Source organism: Aotus nancymaae, unplaced genomic scaffold (genome assembly GCF_030222135.1).
Source record: "Aotus nancymaae isolate 86718 unplaced genomic scaffold, 86718_ANA_hifiasm-v0.15.2.pri h1tg000020l, whole genome shotgun sequence".
NCBI lineage: Eukaryota > Metazoa > Chordata > Mammalia > Primates > Aotidae > Aotus > Aotus nancymaae.
This window is the reverse complement of record NW_026988432.1, coordinates 35,134,297-35,155,369: the sequence shown is the minus strand read 5'-3', so window position 1 is coordinate 35,155,369 and position 21,073 is coordinate 35,134,297. Positions and strand designations below refer to the sequence as shown.

The following is a 21,073-nucleotide window of genomic DNA, read 5'->3' as shown; positions in this document are numbered from 1 at the left end:
TTTTTTTTTTGAGACGGAGTCTCGCTCTTGTTACCCAGGCTGGAGTGCAATGGCGCGATCTCGGCTCACCGCAACCTCCGCCTCCTGGGTTCAGGCAATTCTCCTGCCTCAGCCTCCTGAGTAGCTGGGATTACAGGCACGCGCCACCGTGCCCAGCTAATTTTTTTGTATTAATAGAGACGGGGTTTCACAATGTTGACCAGGATGGTCTCGATCTCTCGACCTCGTGATCCACCCGCCTCGGCCTCCCAAAGTGCTGGGATTACAGGCTTGAGCCACCGCGCCCGGCCTGGACATTTTCTTTCTCAATATAGCTCCTGTAATATACGGTTCTCTAGAGGCATGGAACTAATGGAAGGTATATCTATAATGTGGGAGTTAATACTGAATAAACTCCCCATATGCAGTATTATTAATTCTGCAAATACAGATTTTGCTGTAAGAATAAATTGCTGTTTGCTACCTTCTTTGTTTCCAGGTTTAGTGGTAGGGCAATAGGAAAGATGTAACATTCACATAAGACAAAAGGCATTTTATGGAAAAATGGTAAATAAATGCCAGATTATATATTTAAAAAATCGAATGGGAAACTCACTGGAGTAGAGTGTCAGGGAAGAATTTCTGGAGTTGGGAATTATATGGAATCTTTAAAAAATAGAGTTTGGATTATAGGGAACAGCAGAAGAAAGTCAAGTAGAAGGGGAGAGTAAGCAGAGGCATGAAAACAGAATGAGTACAGTTTTGACATTGGTCTTGTTTAATTATTAGATAAACAAAATGGAAATTTAAAATAAACTTTACCATTAAATACTCTCAAAGAGAATAGTGTATATTCTGTTTAATCGAAGAATTACAAATGCCTTGAACTACTATTTTTTAAGTAAGTTCATGTTATTTATGCAAATAACAGGAAAATTTAATTATCACCTCTTATTCCCTGTATTTTTCAGGTTGGGGACAAAAGGAGGTTAATAACCAGTTTGTTTTATGTATACTTTATTTCTTGACTGTTTAAAGTGATAGATTTGAATAAGATCATACTCTCTGAACTTCTTAAACATTTTTTTTTAATTTCATAAGGCGTATATTTTAAACCTTTACAAATTTCATTTTCAGATATTAAGTTTAAAAAAAAATTCCCTTCAGTAGTTATGGAAATGAATTTTCTTAAAACATTATATTAATAGCCTCTTTTCAAAATACATGGCTATTTGAACTTGTAAAGCATAATAATGGTTTCATTGTTAGACACTGAATCTTTTATGCCTCATAATTAAGTAGTAATCCTCTTCTTTGAGAGTTTTCTGACAAGAAGGATAGAAATACACTCTTTATTTGTAAACAGCCATACATAGCCAATATTGGAATTCCAGTAATTCCTGTGATGAATGAAGAAAACTGTGATAGGTTTCCTATTAAAAGCATGGAGCCCATTAAATAAACCATGTGTGATATCAGTTTTGTATCAGAGATTGACCAGATTAACCATCTGTTCAAGTGCATTGGTAACAAAACATTATTTAAATAATTAAACAAAACCAAGAAAAATTTATCTACACCTGTAATATTGTAAACTTCTCATTTCTTTACCTCTTACGGGGCAGAATAGGGTATATCTAACAAAGTAAAAGATAAATGAGAACTTCAGAATGAGAATAAAGTACCAAAAGAATTGCTTAGATTAGTTGAACAGATGACACATATTTAGTTGAAGGTGGTAAAGTGGTTAACAGAAACTGATCCAGACTTTTCATCAGATCATGGAAAGTTAAAATCGTAACACAATCCCCTTGAACCTTAAGAGACTATAGGGATGTTGTTTTTCCAGAACTGAAGTTATCAAATTCACTTTTGTAAAACTGGTTCCTCATACTGGTTGAATTATGGACTTTCCTTGGGAATCTGGTGAAGTATATTGATCTCCTCCCCAAAATTAGTTTCATTGTACTTAGAGACTATTGAAGCCCATTTTGGGATTCTAAAAGAGTATTTTTTCAGTCATAAATGAATCAGAGGTTTCTTTTAATGGAAATGAACCCCCCCGTGTTGACATTTTAAAATCTTAAATATGTACAACATGAAACCTGACAATTGTGCCTACTCTTATATACTATATGATGAAAACAGATTTATAAATCAATCTATGCTGCAGATTAGTAAAATTTAACAACATTAAAATGATAGGTAATATATTATTACAACTAAATTGCTATTTACAGTATGATAAGAATAGGACTTTTTAAATTTTTTCTCTTTAATTTTTTTTTTGAGTAATGATAATTTAACAGAAGGATTAATCTCAGGAATATTTAACGAAATGATCTTTTACTATATGAAGGGAACTGTGCTTAAACTTTAGCACAAAAAATTTTGCTATAAAATTCTGATTTCTGCTGATAACTTAAAAAGTTACCCAGGCTCTATCTTTGATTCTGAAGACTTCAAAATGGGATTTAAAATTTTTGGATTACCATTACTTTGACATGATTTTAGGCATAGTTACACCAGAATGAATGAATTAAAATGAGTTAAATATGTTCCGAAGGCCGCTCTCAAACCTGCAGTTAGAAATATCAAAGAATTTAATAGGCTTCATCATGAACTAATATTCTTTATGGAGAGACACTGTTTATACCAATTGTGTGATATATGCCCTACCCTGTTCTTTAAGAGAATTCTGGAAACAAATGAGTTTCTTGTCAACATCCAGGCAAACTATTCCACATAGACTTTGGATATATTTTGGGTCGAGATCCGAAGCCTCTTCCTCCTCCAATGAAGCTGAATAAAGAAATGGTAGAAGGAATGGGGGGCACACAGAGTGAGCAGTACCAAGAGTTCCGTAAACAGTGTTACACGGCTTTCCTCCATCTGCGAAGGTAAGTTGATTTGCTTGGTACTGAGAATTTGGGTAAATTTATTTTTATTTTATGGAACAAGAGAAGGAGTTGTTTAAATGTATGCATTCTTTGGCATCTATCACTTTTTCAAAATGACAAAGGCAACAATATTTCCTATTTCACATTTGATACCAACTTTGACAAACTGTTAAATATCAAAGGAAAAAGACATAAACTTTCTTGCTTTCCCACTAAGTAGCTCATTGCTAAATCCCAACAGCTAGGAAGCTGGCATCACATAAGATGAAGCAAACATGGAGGCTTCCTACTCAGTGGGTTTATGTCATTTTAGTAAAGTATACTTTGGCAGTACTAGCATAGAAAAAAGGTTAAGAAACTTCATACTATTCAGATCTGGAGACAGTCCTGGAGTATTACAGTCACCTGCTGGGTTCTCCTCCTTCTCCATACCTGACTACTTTCTATTTCCTTATCAAAGAATGTAGAATACAACCTCTTTAGAGTGATATTAGTTCCATCATTTTTATTCTTTAGCAGCCTTAGTGTTGGGTACTCTTCAGGAATATTCAAAAGTTTGCTCAATGATTGAAGTAAATGTTAAAATGATTTTTATCTCTTTAACACCTCATCAGTCATTCTGTTACAAAGAATGTTTTTTCTCTGTCCTTGTTTCTTCAACGCCACTAAATCTGTGTTTCCTTCTTCCTAATTTACTTAGGACTGACTATCATACGTAATCCGGAAAAAAATAAAAGTCATGTTTGGTAAATTCAGGACATGGCTCTGATGATTAGTCAAAAATGACAGGATCATTTGACTCTAATGCCATTTTTAGCCCAACTATGCAAAATGAATTTTTCTTAGTCTACCAGAAAATCCCAGTCCAGGAAACATACATACATGTTCTTCCAGGTGAAAATATAACCAATCGATAGCAAGTTGCCAGCACATGTAGTTCTGTCTCCTTTTTCTTCATAACCTTTGTAACCTCGATTTCTCATATAGCGTTTTATACATAGGCACTCATTTTGTATGAGAACCCTCAGAATTCCTGCTTCAGGTCTAGTGTGAGGCCATGTTCCCAGTTGATGTTGATGTGCTGGTCCTAGGAGACTGGTTTTCTTATAGTAATCAGGTTTCATTCATGCAATGACTAGGTCTTCATTGTAAACTCAGTCTTTTCCATGTATCACAAACCCCGTAACAGGCATTTTACAAATGGCAGCATTATTTATCCTTTGGGTGGCAGAATGGCTCAGTGTTACCCTCCAGAAATGCTAAAAAAAAAAAAGTGAGAAAATCAGTGCTCTTTGGATTTGTTTGGTCATGCAGAAGCACTTTCAGAGAGATGAGAATGCCATTTAATATCTAGGATTTTTAATTTAAAATAGTCAAAGCCCATAGAAAACTAGGTTGAATCATGAATATCTCAGGGAGGTGGCAGACAAGATGGTAAGGAATGATAACTAAAGAAATGTCAAGGGTGCTATTTTTTTGAAAGCAGAAGGAAAACAATGTGCTTTATAAACTGTCAGTGGTAGTGGATTAGTAGCAATTCAATAGAATGAGAAAACAGGCAGGTTATTAATGGAGAGCCAAAGTTGACTTCCTCACTACAAAGAAAAGCCACAGAGAGATTAATCTTAATAATTTTATGCAAAGCTTTAATGAAAACTGCTTAACTTTTTAAAATTTCCCTGTACTTCACTTAATATTAGCTAGACTCAAATTGTTTAATCAACTTTTGTTTTTTTTTGAGACAGATTGTCACTTGATTGCCCAGGTTGGAGTGCAGTGGCATGATCATGGCTCACTGCAGTCTCAATTTATCAGGCTCAGATGATCCTTCCACCTTAACCTCGGAGGTAGCTGGAACTACAGGCATATGCCACCATGCCCAGATAATATTTTTGAGTTTTTTTTTTTTTTTAACAGAGAACGGGTAGGGGGGCGGTATTGCTATGTTGCCCAGTTATCTACCTGCCTCGGCTTCTAAAAGTGCTGGGATTACAGACATAAGCCGCCTCATCTGGCCAACATTTATTTTTTAATGTTGTATTTTAGAGTATGTTTTAGTTGGTTGAAAAAAAATGCCTTCAGAATAAGAATTAACCCGATGGTTATTTAGAGCTAAGGTTATTGACACTTTTATTAGGCTTTGTAGGTATGACCAGCCCTGTTATTTTATGGTTTTTCTTGATAACTGATCAGTTTCTTCACAAAGAAACCGCTAAATAACATCGTACCACATAAGCAGAGTAGTCCATTTTGAACTAAGTTATAAATGGTTACAGTTTTGCAGATGTAAGGACATATTTAATGGTATGGTGCTTTTCGTGTAAATATGTTGTCATCTCTTATTAATCAGTACATCTTAAGTCTTTCTCCAAACCCACATTTATGCCAAACACCATTTTTAGTCACTTAAGTTACAAAGTTATTCTTTCTTCATTTGTTGGTAAAAATTTCCAATAGTTAAATTAAGAATGCATGTAATTGGCTGGGTGCAGTGACTCACTTCTGTAATCCCAGCACTTTGGGAGACTGAGATGGGTGGATCACTTGAGGCTGGGAGTTTGAGACTAGCCTGGCCAACATGGTGAAAAAATGTTCACCACTACTTTAAAAAAGAAATACAAAAATTAGCCAGGAGTGGTGGTGCACGCCTGTAATCCCAGCTACTATGGAGGCTGAGACACAATAATCACTATAATTCAAGAGGCAGAGATTACAGTGAGCAAGTCGTGCCACTGAACTCCAACCTGAGGGACAGAGCGTGACAAGAAAGAGAGAGAGAGAGAGAGAGAGAGAGAAGAAAGAAAGAAAGAGAAAGAAAGAAAGAAAGAAAGAAAGAAAGAAAGAAAGAAAGAAAGAAAGAAAGAAAGAAAGAAAGAGAGAAAGAAAGAGAAAGAAAGAAAGAAAGAAAGAAAGAAAGAAGAAAGAGAGAAAGAAGGAGGGAGGGAGGGAAGGAAGGAAGGAAGGAAGGAAGGAAGGAAGGAAGGAAATGCATTTAACTGTATCAACTAAGGTTCTCATGTTGTCTCAGAGAAGTTTCCTAGTCTAGTCATCAAACATCAGTGAATTTGTTGGTCACATACATCATTAACTACATTGCTTCCTGCCTTTGAGGTAGTACGCTTATTAAAGAAAATTTTCACAGGACCTCTGATTTTTGTTTTATGGAAAATAGAATGTAGAGGAAATAGACCTTTGAAATACTGTAAGAACTTCAGTGTAGTTAATGGATTTCAGTTTTCAGTAATGAAGGTTTTTCCTGAAAATTTTAAACTATCTTTGTATGACTAGAGTGTAACATGATAGTTGGCATGAACATGGGTAAGAGAGTGCCATTTCCTTGAATGGTACATGCAACCTGCTTTTTAAAAAATCCTAATTATATCACATTCTGTCTTTCAATCTTTGCTAGACTAGATTTTACACACTTTCTCATCCCATTTTTTTTTATCTTAACCTTAGGTTGTCTAATACCGGTTTGTTGGCTGGGTGGGGTGGCTTATGCCTGTATCCTAGCACTTTGGGAGGCTGAAGTGGGCAGATCACTTGAGGTCAGAAGTTCGAGACCAGCCTGGCCAACATGGTGAAACCCCATCTTTACTAAAAATACAAAAATTAGCTGGGTGTGGTAGCACACGCCTGTAATCCCAGCTACTCAGGAGACTTGCTTGAACCCGGGAGACAGAGGTTGCAGTGAGCCGAGGTGGTGCCACTGTACCCCAATCTGGGTGACAGAACAAGACTCCATCTCAAAAAAAAAGTCAAGCCGCCTTTAAATTTGTGTTTCTGATTAGGCCATTAAATGACTGCCCTATTTTGTAAATACTTGGTATTTTACTTCACTTGTTGGGTCTTAAATAGAAAATGCAGGTTAATGACAACAGATGTAAAAGATTGATATAGTTAAGGTAGTAACAAATTATTCACAAAGTATTTGGATGTCTAATCTTTATATTTATTTCTGTTTCCCTTTGCTATAACAATAGAAGCATGGATGGTTAAATTTAAATCAGGAGATAATCCAGAAAGCATTAGTATTTACCTTTTTTAAAAGATATATCACATTCTGCATCCATAAAGGCAGACTTTTAACATTGACTCTGGCTGCCCATTAGATGCACCTGGGGAGCTTGTAGGTGCAGTGCCAAGGGGAAAATTCTGGGCCTCTTCATTTTGAATTGGTCTGAGATTGGGCTCAGATGTTGATAGATTTGAAAAGTTTCCCAGGTGAATCTAATGGGCAGCCAAGTTGGAGAACTTCTAATATATCTCTTTGAAAATTAACTTTATATTCTTTTCCTTATGTTGCCTTCTGGTAGATTTCCCCATGGCAAGATGGAAAAAAATTGTGTACCTATATGATCAACAAAGCAGAGTACAGATGATGGAGAGTTAGTTGAAAGAGGATCTTTTTTTATAATATGTAACAGCTGACTATACTCTGCTGATATCACATTCCTTGCCGCCCTCTCAAGTGGATCATCTCTGTTTCCATAGAGAAGGGCTTATCTAACTTGTGGCCCTGAGGCCACATGCAGCCCAGGATGGCTTTGACTACAGCCCAATACAAATTCATAAACTTTCTTAAAACATTATGAGATTATTTTTTGCAATTTTTTTTTCTTTAGCTCATCAGCTGTCATTGGTGTTAGTGTATTTGATGTATAGCCCAAGAGAATTCTTCTTCCATCGTGACCCAGGGAAGCCAGAAGATTGGACAAATCTGATGTAGAAGCCTCGTGATACCATTATAAAGGGTTTCATTCTGGACCTTTATTTTTTTGCACCCCCCTCCTTACCATTTTCATCCAATCCCGTGACTTTACATATGATCCTAGTCCTGATGACTTTAATATCACTAGCTTTCATATCTCCTCTGAGATATATCTGACATCTCTACTAAAAATCTAGTAGGCACCTCAAACTCTACATGTCTAAAACAAAATTCTTGAGTCCCTGCCTAAAATCCTGTTCCTCCTTCATGTAGCCTTTCTTGGTGTATAACACTGGTATCTCATTAGACTAAATCTTTTGTGTCATTCAGTTCCTCTGTCCTCTCCCCGTGACCTCCATTGAAACCGTCAGCAAGGATCATCTATTTCATCTCCAAAATAAAGCCTGATAGCCCTCATGTTGTTCCCTGTCCACCTGGAAGTCTATTATATTTTCTCTACTTTGATACTTATTCCCTTCAAGATGTCCAGAGTGAACTGTTAAAAATGCCTATCAACATGGGTCACTCCACTCCTTAAACTCAGTTGCTTCTCAGTGCATTTAAAATAAAACCATACCCCCATAAGATGACTCTTTCTCTCTGACCCGTTTTTCTATTTTTTTCCTCTATTTAAATCTTTTAATCAAGCAGACATAAAATTATCATGTTTATCAGTTTATTATATTAGTTTCTACCCTCCTCCACATGTAAACTTCGTGAATGTGGGGCCCTTGTTTGTTCAATTCACCACAGTCTATTCCTAGTGCCTACCACAGTGGGTTTAGTGAGTACTAAGTAAATGTTTGTTGGTTGAATCAATAAAATGACTATATGAGTAGGAATGGAATAATATCTATGATATGCATTTATCAATTCCCACAAAGAAATTAGTAACTTAAAGCCAGGTTACAGCTGTTTAGCAATTACCATAACTTTTTTTTCCCTAAGAGTTTAAGTGGGTTAGGGCCTGATTTGATTGGACTACATCAAGGTAGAAGTTTTTCATTGTAGTTCCTCTTGATTTTTATGGGCAATATAAAATTCAGAAATGAGGATAAAATAGATAATTTGAAACTCATACGGATAGTCATTTTTCTATGCAAGTTCTATTATCATTACAATTCAAGTACTAAACAGTTGTTAAGTAACAGTTTGTATTTTATTATTATTATAGATAGGTAGATAGCTGGAATAAAGATCCTGCATCACGAACTCTGCCCCTATCCCCTAGAGAAGACAATGAATACAAGGCACTTGATTCACATTTTTACTGAAACAGCTAAAAACCTTCATTGCCTAAAACCAATGCTTTCCTTACTCACATCCATCCTGAAGATCAAACCTGAATCTCTTTTTATAAGTGCTAAGGAGGGGCCACCAAAAGCATAACTACTCAAAGTGGAGATTTATTTAAACCTTTTCCCACAAAGCCCCACTTCTGGAAATGACCATTCAGAATAGTAACATTTGGTCTTTTTGGAGGAAGAGGAAGAGTTTGAGGATTGGTGAAGAGAAACAGTTAGTTCCTGTTAGAGGCCAGCATACTCCCAAGATAACATTATTTAGATATTTTGCCCATTTTTAATGCAGCAGAGTACTAGCAGTTTTTTCTTTATTATAGAATTACTTTTATCCAGGTCAGTTACGTAGTTCCTGAAATGATTATTGGTATATTTGGAAGATACTCATGAGTGATTCATCAGATGATATTATTTCCCTTTCATTCATTTAGCCATGACACACTGAGGTCGTCTTAAAGTAGCAGATTGTCATCTTCACCTAGCAAAAATGGATAGATCTTAATTGTTACAAAATGCCAATTAGACATAAAGTAGATGTTCCTCAGATCCCTTCTAAAAATATACATACTTACTAAAGAATAAAAAGAATGTCATTATTAGATGATTATTCCAAAAGTCTGTCCCATGGTGTAGGATTTAGAAATGGTGTTATATGAAGACCCCAGAATTAAATATTTGTCAAGGCTTGCATTTTATTGATACCAACTGATGAGTTTTCTACTAGAATAATAGTAATCACTATAAAAATCTAAGTACCAATTCTAGAAGTGTTCTTAATATGAGAAAGAAATGCAGAATTCTACTTGTTGCTATTTTTTTTTCTTTTTCTGCTCCTCTTTAGGTATTCTAATCTGATCTTGAACTTGTTTTCCTTGATGGTTGATGCGAACATTCCAGATATTGCTCTTGAACCAGATAAAACTGTGAAAAAGGTAATTTTTAAGTAACATAAATGAAGAGCTTTTCTGTATAAATTTTCCATATTCCAGAATACAACAACTTCTCAAGTCTCTGCAGCCAGTTTTATCCTCTTCCTTGTTCATGCCTACAGTCACGTGAATAGGTTCCCACATCTGGAGAGACAGCTTACTACTCCAGCCCTGCAGTCCCAGGGAGGGGGAAGCAGCAGCCCAACGCTTGAAGAACTGAGCAGAGTTTTCAGCTGTTGTCCATCATAGGGAGGATGTATTTTTAAATTGAATTTAGCCACGTTAACTGCCAGCTACAGTGAATCTTCACAAGAACACAGCAGAATTCAGAGTCTCTCTAATATATCATTTGGAATGTCTATTATCTTTTTTCTTTTTTTAAATAACTGTATGTGTGAATACACAGAAAATGTGACACTAAGCCAATGGAAAGAAACAATCTGTAGAAACACCCTGAGACGACCCATGACCACCAGAAAAGGACTTTAAAGCAGCTGTTATAAATGTCCATGCACCTAAGGGAAAATAAATGCATAATTGCTGAACAGATAGGACTATCAATAGAGAAATTAAAACTAGGAAGAAAGAACAAAATGAAAATTACAGAAAAAGTACAGTAGCTAAAGTGAAATATTAATTGGGTAGGCTTTACAGCAGATCGGATTATGGCATTAGGAGTCAGTGAACTTAAAGATAAATCAATAGAAATTATTTAATATACTTCCACACCTTCACTGCCTGTAGAATAACAGCAGCGATGCTAATCACTGACAAAATAAACTAAACTATGTCTTCTTATATGTCTCTGTGCCTACAGAATTTCTCCATACCCCTGCAAAGGACTACTGCAATAGGTCTGTAGTTTCCAAAGATGGGGAGTTTTTTGTTTTAGTTTATATTTAGTTTATAAAGTTGTGGTTGATTTACAATAGCATTAAGTATTAGAAAAATTAGTGTATGTATTAAGAATCTTAAGAAGCTAGAGGACAGCCTAACATAAGTCAGTACATTTTATACCAAATAACTTTCTATCCACTTAACCCTTTGTTGTAAAAGAGAATATTTTCATATTTGGTAAACAGCATTTTATTTTTATGCCAAGTACCTATCTTCTCTTTGTAATTTAGGCACTTATGTAAGTATGCAAGGTTTCATACATTGGGCTAAAGTTTATTTTGATCCTCCTGCTCTGTAGATTTTTCATGTCCTTAAAAATAGTTCCAAAATTGTCAGGTATTCTCTCTATAAGTAGAAGTCAAGGAAATAAAAAAATTGAACTCAAGGGATATGTTTGTCATTATCTGAGATCCAGAAATGAGAGAGCTAGTTCATTGAAGATACAGCCTTAGATGCCCCTGCACCAAATTGTTCTTGTCTCCACTTTTTAGCCGCAGCACTCTTGGATCGCCTAGCAGACCTCCAGTACAGCGAAGAGACAGGAACACTGAGCTGGGGCTATGGTCCTTTCTTCTTCGTAGCTTTCTACTAGTGAAACTCTGTACTTAAAAGGAAACACTAAATGTGGACCACACTTTATCCCCTTGAAAATCCCATTTTCTCCTAGACTGTCTTTGAGAAGTATATGTGGGTTAGTTGCAAGAGAAAGGAATACTGTGTAATGGTTGTGTCTGGTAGTGTGGGATTGTCTGGAAGTATGTGCCAGTTAAGGGTCCCTGAGCTGGCTTCATGAATTCTCTGTACCTCAATTTCTGCATCTTATTGATGAGATACTATCTACTGTATGGTTGTGTAGTGAGTCAGAGGAAATGTTGCAGGTATAATAAATGGCATGGGGTTTTGCACAAAGTAGTTCTTCAGTAACATTGACTTTTATGTATATATAAAATATACACACATAAATATAGTAGTTTTTCTAGTACTTAATGCTACTGAAAATTAACTGTAGCTTTAAATGAGGTTTAAAAATTTTTTCTTATCTTTGGGAATTATAAACCTATTGACGTAGTTTTGTGCAGAGATATAGGGAAATTCAATAGGAAAGGAAACTTAGAAAATTACATTTAGTTTATTTTGCCAATGATTGACATCGTTCCTGTTCTTATATAGACACTGAAGGTATGGGAGAATTAATATAATCTCACCTTGCTCCATCCATTTCACAAGGAATAACAGGGATAAAGTGAAGGAGATTATTAATAAATATGCCACAACTTCCATCTAGTAACTCTAAATTTTAAATTCAAAAAAATAAGTCACCCCTTTATTTTTAAAAGAGCAATTTTTCTGTTTTTAAAATGTAGGACCCTAAGAACAATTTCCTATTTTCTTTTTTCTTAAAAACTATTTACAACCAACAAGAACGGGGTGATATACAGAGCATATAACAAAAACAGCAAACTTCCACACTCCAAAGAATGACATTCAGAACTCTGATAAGTTACAGGTCATTTGTTTGCCATAGGAATAGCTCATGCTGCTTAATAATGTCTGCATTATGTTGATTCTGTCTGTTCAAAATGTACCCCGTTTTTCTTCATTATAAAGACTAAGACTGTTATCTTATAGGTTCAGGATAAATTCCGTTTAGACCTGTCGGATGAAGAGGCTGTGCATTACATGCAGAGTCTGATTGATGAAAGTGTCCATGCCCTTTTTGCTGCAGTGGTGGAACAGATTCACAAGTTTGCCCAGGTAAGTTCTCTGAGTGCAGGGCATTTTCCCCACCTTCTCCATGTACTGCCCCAGAATCCTTGGAGAGCCATACATTTCTCCTGCCAGTTGGCGTCTTTTCTGTTTTTCTGTCAAGCCTTTTTGACATCTCACCAGCCAGCTGAAGTGAATTGTGTTTCACACATTATTAATTCCTAAACATCTGCTTTTATTAGTAATGACTAACTTCTGGAGCACCAGCAGAGGTATTTTCGTTCTTTGTAGTCAGTGGTGATTATACATCCCTTCTTGAGAATGATTTTGAGTCCAGCAGAGGCCTTGGCAATTGAAATTTGGATGCTTATTGGGTTTTGGTGAATGGTAAAGTGCTGGGAAAGTTTAGAAGCTAAGAAAAGCAGTCCACACCATACATCAGAAAGCTATTAGCAGTATCTGCAGATAAGTGAGCGATTACCATTTCATGGTAAACCTTAGATCTAAAACCCATTTTGATTATGAATTGCATAATAAAGATGACTATGAAAATGGTTAGCAAATGGAAAAATTAGGTTGCTTTTTTCTCCTGCGCCCTCACTTTCTTGCCTGTGAACTCCTTCCAGGTGTTACACATTCACTTAATGATTTTCCTAATCATCCAAGCTCAAAGCTTGTCTGCTTTGAATTTTCCCTCAGCCGGTGACCAGTATCTCACCAAGCCATGTCTGTTTCTTTAAGCTTTTTAACCCAGTTTGTTAATTTAACTTTATGACACCTTGGTGTGTGCAGTTTCCCCATTGCCTAACAGTGAAGTCCAATCTCTGGCAACTTCCAGGCCTTCCAGAATATTGTGTTCTATGCTGCGTTCCAAGCTGTTGCCTAATACTCTCTTTCTCTAAATATTTTGTTCTCTTTCATTGTAGTCACGACTTTGCTGCTGTCATTTCTTCAGCCCAGAAATCAACCTTCCTAATAATGTATCTTCTGTAAACTTCTACATGCCAAAATCCAACCTGTCCTCCAAGAGCGCTGAATGCTCTTTGATTCATTTTTTTCTATATTTTCACAATATTTTCTACCTTTATTGTGACTTGCACTTATGTTTTGCTTTTTTTTTTTTTCTGCCCCTCACCTTTTCCCAAGTTAGCTAATGTTTTGCTTTTTGTTATAGGTATTTGGATTCCCTTATAACTCCTCAAATACAGACTTCCTGAAGGTTGGGCTTTGTCTATCAGTAACCTTATATACTTAACAAATATTTAATGAACATAAGGTAGTTCCTACCTCTAGACGTTAGCTTATACTCTTTTTCTAGCTCAATAAGAAGTTTTATTTACCTGAACACCAGTTTTGATCATATTTTTATTACAAGGGCCACCTCAAGGTCTGCTTCATGGGCCATTAATCCTAACCAATCATTTATTGAGAATAAATTTTGATTCAAATAGTAGGTGACTTGTTAACGTCAACCAGCAAGCTAATAGAGGATCTTGCTCTACATACAGTAGAGCAGATGATTTTAGAGCTATAAGGAAAAAAAGGCCAGAGAGATATTGTGACTACTTGATATCTGTAATAAACAAGGGACAAAACCAAAACTTAAACCCAAATCTTTTGACTCCCATGTTTAGTATTTTTTAAACCAGATCTTTTCATTTTCAGTGTCTTGCTCATCACTATACTACGTTATGTGTCAATGAAACTTTTGGCCACAGCCTATCTCTCTGTGTGTATACCTTATTTTTTCTTTTTTTAAGCTCAACTAGTCACAGCATGGTTGAAGTCAGAAACTCTTAACTTCTGTGTCTTTGCATTTCTATAGCAGGGGATTTACCCATTACAGTTGGTCATTTACATTTTATCTTAAACCATCTCTATCTACAAGTGTGCAAATATCTCTCATTATGGGGTTTTCCTTAATCCATACTTGTAGATTCTGGTTTTTCTTTTCCTGGGCAATTATAATATATAATGGAGCTAAAACTCCAAAGTTGAAATTAGTGCTGCTACCTTAACACCAATTTCAGTAATTTATAGCTACACAAGCAACTCCAAAGTTACCAGCTAAAAAAGCAGTAATGATTTGTTACGTGTTACTTAGGATGCTTCAGTCAGGAATTTAGCTAGAGCCCAGCTATGAGGGTTTTTTTTGTTTCCTATAACGTTAACTAGCTTCACTCCTTCAGCTGCATTCAGCTGGTAGTTGGGTTTGTCTTGGAGGTCCAACAAAGCTTCACTCAACAGGTCTGGCAGTTTGGTATTCTCTGCATGGACTATCTCTCTCCACTTCCTCTCTATCATTTCGAACTCCAGCCCAGCCCAAACTGCTGCTCTACAGCATGGTGACTGATTTCCCCAAGAGTATATGAAGGCAGAAGTGGCAGACCTCTTAAAATAAGTCCCAAGAGCAGTCCAAATTCACAGGGAGAAAAAGTAGATTTTGCCTCTTGACAGAAGGAGAGGGTTACTTAGTAGAAAAGAGATAAATTAAGTGTGGCATCTTTGAAGACTTAACTGCCACTCAGCTAATGTGCTCCGGCTTAAAATTGAGCCTTCAAGTTCTGTAAAATAAATTAGTGGCATGGTTTATTTTAGTGGTCTAGTTTTGAAATTCTATCGTTAATTTGCATAAGATTCCCATTTTGCTAGCTGGATCTAAGAATAGAAGTACTATTTTTTTGGATTCTCTATATTAAAGATGGAGGAAAAGAAGAGGTTGGTTAAAAAAAAAATACTAGTATTTAGGGGACCTTAGTATTATTTATGGGAACTAGTAATACAAGGACTTTGGTTTACTGAAGTCTCTGGGCCTCAGTATTCACACCTATAAAGTGATTGACATTGAGGATAAAACATCCATTTTTGACGTAAATTTAATCTAATGTCAAAGGTTAATAGCTTTACAAAGCTAATGTTGACTACTGCAAGGTTTAGTAAATGAAATCTGCCTCTCCTGTCTCCCCATCGTAGGAATGGTTAAATTGTTAAAGTTATTGAGAACTCTGTGAGTTATTGGCATGTACCTATTCTTCTATTCATAGAGAAAATATATGAATGGCAAAACGAATTGGTAAAATTGCGATGAGCATGCTCTTAAATTAGACATTGGAGGGATCATTTTATACACATTAACTAACAGATGATTATAATTCTTGAGAAGGAATGTTATGTCTGTTTCCTAGGTTCCTATTTTCTAATTCTTCATTAAAATAGTAAATAAGATACAGAAATCCTATAATTAACATTACTTTAGCCTTGGTTGTTACAGGCATTTTTGTACTAGGATAGATTCTTGATAACCTTGCTATTCAGTGATATTGCCACATGAAGATAAGAGTTAAGAACAAATATCTGAATGATTCTAATGGTCTAGGGATTAGTATCTTACACTTGTAAAAGTGGAGGTTTATTGCAGCATGAATATCTATGTAGAAGAACTTTTTAGAGATCATTTCTTAGCTCTCCACTTTATAATGATAGACACAGTGTTTGGGACAATAACAGCTTCACGGTTTATTGGAATATATTTCATAAAATCCTTCCCCATTTTTAATTAAATAGCCCTTACTATGATAATACAAGTATGTTTTAGTGTTATTCCCGTTTCATAAATGAGAAAACTGAACTACATAAAAAGTTGTTGTCAGCTGGGCGCAGTGGCTCACACCTGTAATCCCAGCACTTTGGAAGGCTGAGGCAGGCGAATCACATGGGGTCAGGAGTTTGAGACCAGCCTAACCAAATGATGAAACTCTGTGTCTACTAAAGTACTACTAAAAATTAGCCAGGCATGGTGGGGGGCCCCTATTATCCCAGCTACTCAGGAGGCCGAGCCAGGAGATTCACTTGAACCCGGGAGGTGGAGGTTGCAGTGAGTCGAGATCACTCCATTGGCCTCTAGCCTGGGTGACAGAGCGAGACTCTGTCTGAAAATTAAAAAAAAAAAAAGTTGTTAGTTCTAACTTATCAGACAGATTCAGTTTTTTTGTTTTTTTTTTTTAACCAGATTTCATCTTGTTTATCCTAAGGGATGAACTTGAAAATGTTCATGATATTACTTAGATCTCCTTAATATATCATCTGTGCTCCAAAATAAGAGTTACCTATATCCATATTTTTATGTTTAATTTTATTGGAACTTACTTAGGCACTGCAGCATACATGGAATACTAAATAAGGACTTAGCTTCATATGGATCTTTTCAAATAACAGTTAAAGAAGCATAGCTATTAATCTCTGGAGTTTGTTTTCTCTTTGAAACTCACATATCTATATATATTGTCTAAGTTTTGATACTAATAAATCACATAGGCATTCAAATTCAGATGACCAGCATCTATTTTTGTCACTCATAGCCATTTATTACAATGCAATATTGTTAATTGATTTATGGTAATTTTAGTATGTTCCCATTAATCATTATGGATAGTAGAAACAGCCTTTAAAAAATGGGAGTAGATTGATACAGACTTACAAGAATAATATTTCAGCATAAAAGAAACAACATTCAAAAAGAAGACTAAGAATTACTAGATACAACTATTACGTCCAAATGCAACAAAAGTTTGTTTTCTTTCATCGTGCAATTCCTTAGGAAGGGTAGAGATGAAATACTGCAGTATTTATTGCTTAGCAAAAACCCGCCTATTAGTGATATAAATTTTCCACTGGAAAACACTTTTATTTCAGTCATTGTCTTTGAAATTGCATCATTGTAACTCTTCCCTATGCCAAAATGATCTTTTTTGGTGTCTTGCTCTTCTGCCCAGGCTGGAGTGCAGTGGTGCAGTCATGGTTCACTGCAACCTTGACCTCCTGGGCTTGAGTGATCCTCCTGCCTCATCCTCTCCAGTAGCTGGGAATACAGGCATGCACCACCATACCCAGCTAATTTTTAGTTTGTTTTTTTGTAGAGATGAGGTCTCACTATGTTGCCCAACCTGGTCTTTAACTCCTGGCCTCAAGCAGCTCTCCCATCTTGGCCTCCTGAGTGCTGGGATTATAGGCATGAGCCACTTCTGGCCTTGAAGTAATCTTCACAGTGCTTTCAAACCTTGTATACATGGGAAAGATAGAGATCATATAGTTTGGGTCACATACAATTGCCCAAGTAGGGCTTCTAGTGGTGATCTCTTACACTGCAGTTGTTTCTGCTTTTCCCTGTCGTCCTTCCTTTTCATTTATTGATAGTAAAAATCTTGAGAAAGGGCTATGGTTTCCAGTAATCTTAATATATACTAAATCTATGAATTGGATCTTGGCAGATTAACTAGAGACAGATATATTTTTTGTTTGTTTTTGTTTTTGTTTGTTTTTTGCAGAGTAACTATTGAAAAAGTAATAATAATGAATGGATTGGGTTCAGAAGGTTTACATAAGTTCCAGGTACTAGGAACATAGCACTGCCGTCCATTTAAAGGGAATCCTTACTTCTGCCTGTGGCGTTCAAGGAGGAAAAGCACAGGTCTAGGCAGAGAGATACCTGGTTCTATAGTCACATATTCTTAAGTTAGAGACCATTTGCCTTTAGCTGAAAGGAATTCAACTATATATATTTGGGGGGATTTCAAAACAAAACAAAAAAATGGAAGGAGGAAAATGATGTGGTTATTCTGCTTGAATTTCTCCTAAAGAATGTATGTCCTCTAAGGAATGTGACAGTGACTCTCTCAAAAGTGTTTCAGGTATCAAGTGCCTTTCATGCATAACATGGCATCTTACTGTGCTTAATGTGATCCCAGAATTGAAGTTTCTGAGTTTTTGATATCTATATCGTGGTTTCTAAGTGCACACCATTTGCTGCTTAACCAGAAAAACGGGCTTTTATTGTGTCATTGCTGAGGGGAAAGCTTCCGATTTTGGACTTTTAAAGAGATACATGTCTCTAATATGCTGCCTCCTAGAACGATTTTCTTGAGTAATTTTCTTTTTTAAATTTATATTCTTGTTTTTCCTTTCTCTGTTGACTTTAGCACCTAAACCCAGTGTAGAGTGATTTCGCTTAACTGCTATCCTTTTTCATCTTCTTTAAGAAGGCAACCTTCTAGGTCAGTAAGTGACCCTCTTGGTTTCCAGAATTGGGAACTAAGACCATTCAAGTCCATTTCTCCCTGTATTTCTCAAGGTAAAGTAAAAGCATTTTTTTGTGTTCAGAGTATGTATAAAAACATTCACCTTAGGTTTATGTGTATATTCGTAACACCTTTGACAGTTAAGAAATCAATGCTTGTGCTGGTGTTAACTCTTCCATTTTTTAGTTACTTGAAAGTCGCTATTTCATGGGTCAGTGGAATTTTGTTTTGGTTTTTGTTTTTAAGCCTTTGTAACAATAGGAAATGTTTAGATATACTTACAACCTTAGTCTGTTGTCTTAAATGTACCATAATGTATTTTTGTTTGATGAACTTTGTTTGATATTTGGTCTTACCTAGCAAAGCTAGTTCTGTTTTAGGGCTATACGTCAGCTAATACTCTCTTTGGAAAAGGAGAACTATCATACACAGGAATTTTTGTTTACATTTTTTTCTTTAATTTATTTAAAGTTCTTACTCGCAGACTTGTATAATTTTGAGTCTTGATTTCTTTCAGGTTAACAGTTAAGAAGAAAATAATCTATACCTTAATTCTTTAATGAGAATGTACTCTCCTTTAATAAACACATAATTGGCCTTAATAATAAAAATGTTGATAAAATTCATGAAAAAATTCATGAATTTATTATTTCCTGCTGTAAATATTAAGTGACATTTAGTATTTAGCTGTGAAATCGATATATAAATATGTAGATGCAAAATAGAACTAAACTATTGCAGGTTTAAAGCATCACTAGTACTCATCTGTTAAATATAAGTACAGATTTCTTTATATATGTGTTTTGTTTATATAGCATTACTTTATTCATACTAACCTTCCATTTTTTTTTTCTTTTGGTGACCCACTTATGCCTCATATTCACTCTTTGTTCTTTTTGAAATTTCCCTTTTTATGTAAATTGACCACTAACACTGAATTCCTTTTCGCAAATTGAAGCTCTTTCCCCCTTCATGTTCCCTCTTACATGCCATACTAGAGAACATGGGATGCTCTGTGGTTTTAAATTGTGTTTTACTTAAGTACCTACTCATACTTCCCATGAGATTGAAAGCTGTGGAGCCCTGAAAACCCAGATAGCCATGTGTAAAAGTAAAAAGTTCATGTCACTCAGTATATCTAATTCATATAGTCTTACATTATATTTAGTTCATCTTAATTTGCCACTTTAAACAATTGTGACTCTTTTCATGATAACTAAAATTTGTTTGGAACATCTGGTTTTTTCCTACTTAATAGATGCAAAATTATGACCTAAAAAGAAGAGAAAAATCATTTCTGAGTTTCCTTTTATAGGGACCTCATTTTATCATTAGGAATGAAGAATAGCAGTGTAAAGTATTTCAATGAGCAAAACAAAAAATGTTGATTTTGGGGTCAAATAGAAATTCTTTTTATCGAAAACAAATTCTTTTTAATTTAGTAAGTAATTTTCTAAAGAATGAGATGATTTCCTTATCAGTGACTTAAACAAATAATATAACACCAATATGTCACATACAGCTTTTTTTTCATTTTGTGTTCCAGATCTAATTTATTTGAATTTTCTTGGCAGAAATAACAACAACAGGGGGAAAAAAATCATTAATAGCAAAGTATTGAACATTTAAATATGCCAGGAATTATGTAAGGTGCTTTCCCTGCATCAACTCTTAAGTCTCACACCTGTGAAGTAAGTGTACTACAAGGTGTGTTTTGCCCATGAGAAAACTAAGGTTAATAGATGATGAAGCCCACATTCGAATTCAAAATAAAATATTTTCAGACCCAGATCTACTCCTGTATTTGTAAGTAATAATATTTATATAAACATATGACATATATTTTTGTATCTATATATTTAGATGTAAAGTATTTTATATATAAACATTTATATTTATGTTTTTATATATTTAGATATTTTTATATCTAAATATATATTTAGATGTAAAATATTTAGTAACTAGTGTCAATTTCCAGTCACCAGCTCATTAGCCTCTGCCGGGAGAGTCAGCCTGTCCTTTGAAGCCAGACTTTGACTTCTCTGTAGCACAGAAGTCCTATGTGGCATCTTATATCATTAGTGGGCTGTTTCATCTGTATTGAAAATCTGTTGTCTAATATAGTCACCTTCATCAGTGATCATAGCTAGATAACCTGTGTGCAGTTTCTCCATCAGCACTGACTGCTTTACCTTGCATGTATATACACACATACACACACACACGCACATACATACATACATATATCAAAGACTTAATTTATAGACATGAATAGCTTTTGTTGTTAGTAGTGAGTTTTTAAATTTTTGCTTGTAAGTTTAAATTTTAACTTTTCTTCATGTTTCACCTGCCCATCAAAGAAAAAACAGAATCAGCTGTGCAAACAGTCAAGTAAGTGTGCTGTATAAAGGAGTCACTGAGAACTGTTAATCCAAGATAAATAGGATAAGTGTGGGATAACACTTATTTTGTGCATTGGCCAAAACTAGTCTTGTATTTCATTGACCCACCTGTGCTCTCTTGTTCCGCTGCAGTCAGCATTGCTGCACAACTACTCATTAAAACCCATGATGTT

At 35.4% G+C, this 21,073-nt stretch overlaps 1 protein-coding gene across 2 annotated transcripts in view; it reads left to right on the top strand.

Annotated features, from left to right (window-relative positions):
* PIK3C3 (phosphatidylinositol 3-kinase catalytic subunit type 3) overlaps window positions 1-21,073 on the top strand; it is a 128,395-nt gene that overhangs the window by 101,394 nt on the left and 5,928 nt on the right. For both annotated transcript variants that reach the window (XM_012440828.2, XM_012440827.3), the window contains 3 exons: window positions 2,711-2,879; window positions 9,733-9,823; window positions 12,347-12,472. In XM_012440828.2, the coding sequence (XP_012296251.1) occupies window positions 2,711-2,879; window positions 9,733-9,823; window positions 12,347-12,472 (386 nt within the window). The remainder of the gene's footprint in view (window positions 1-2,710; window positions 2,880-9,732; window positions 9,824-12,346; window positions 12,473-21,073) is intronic.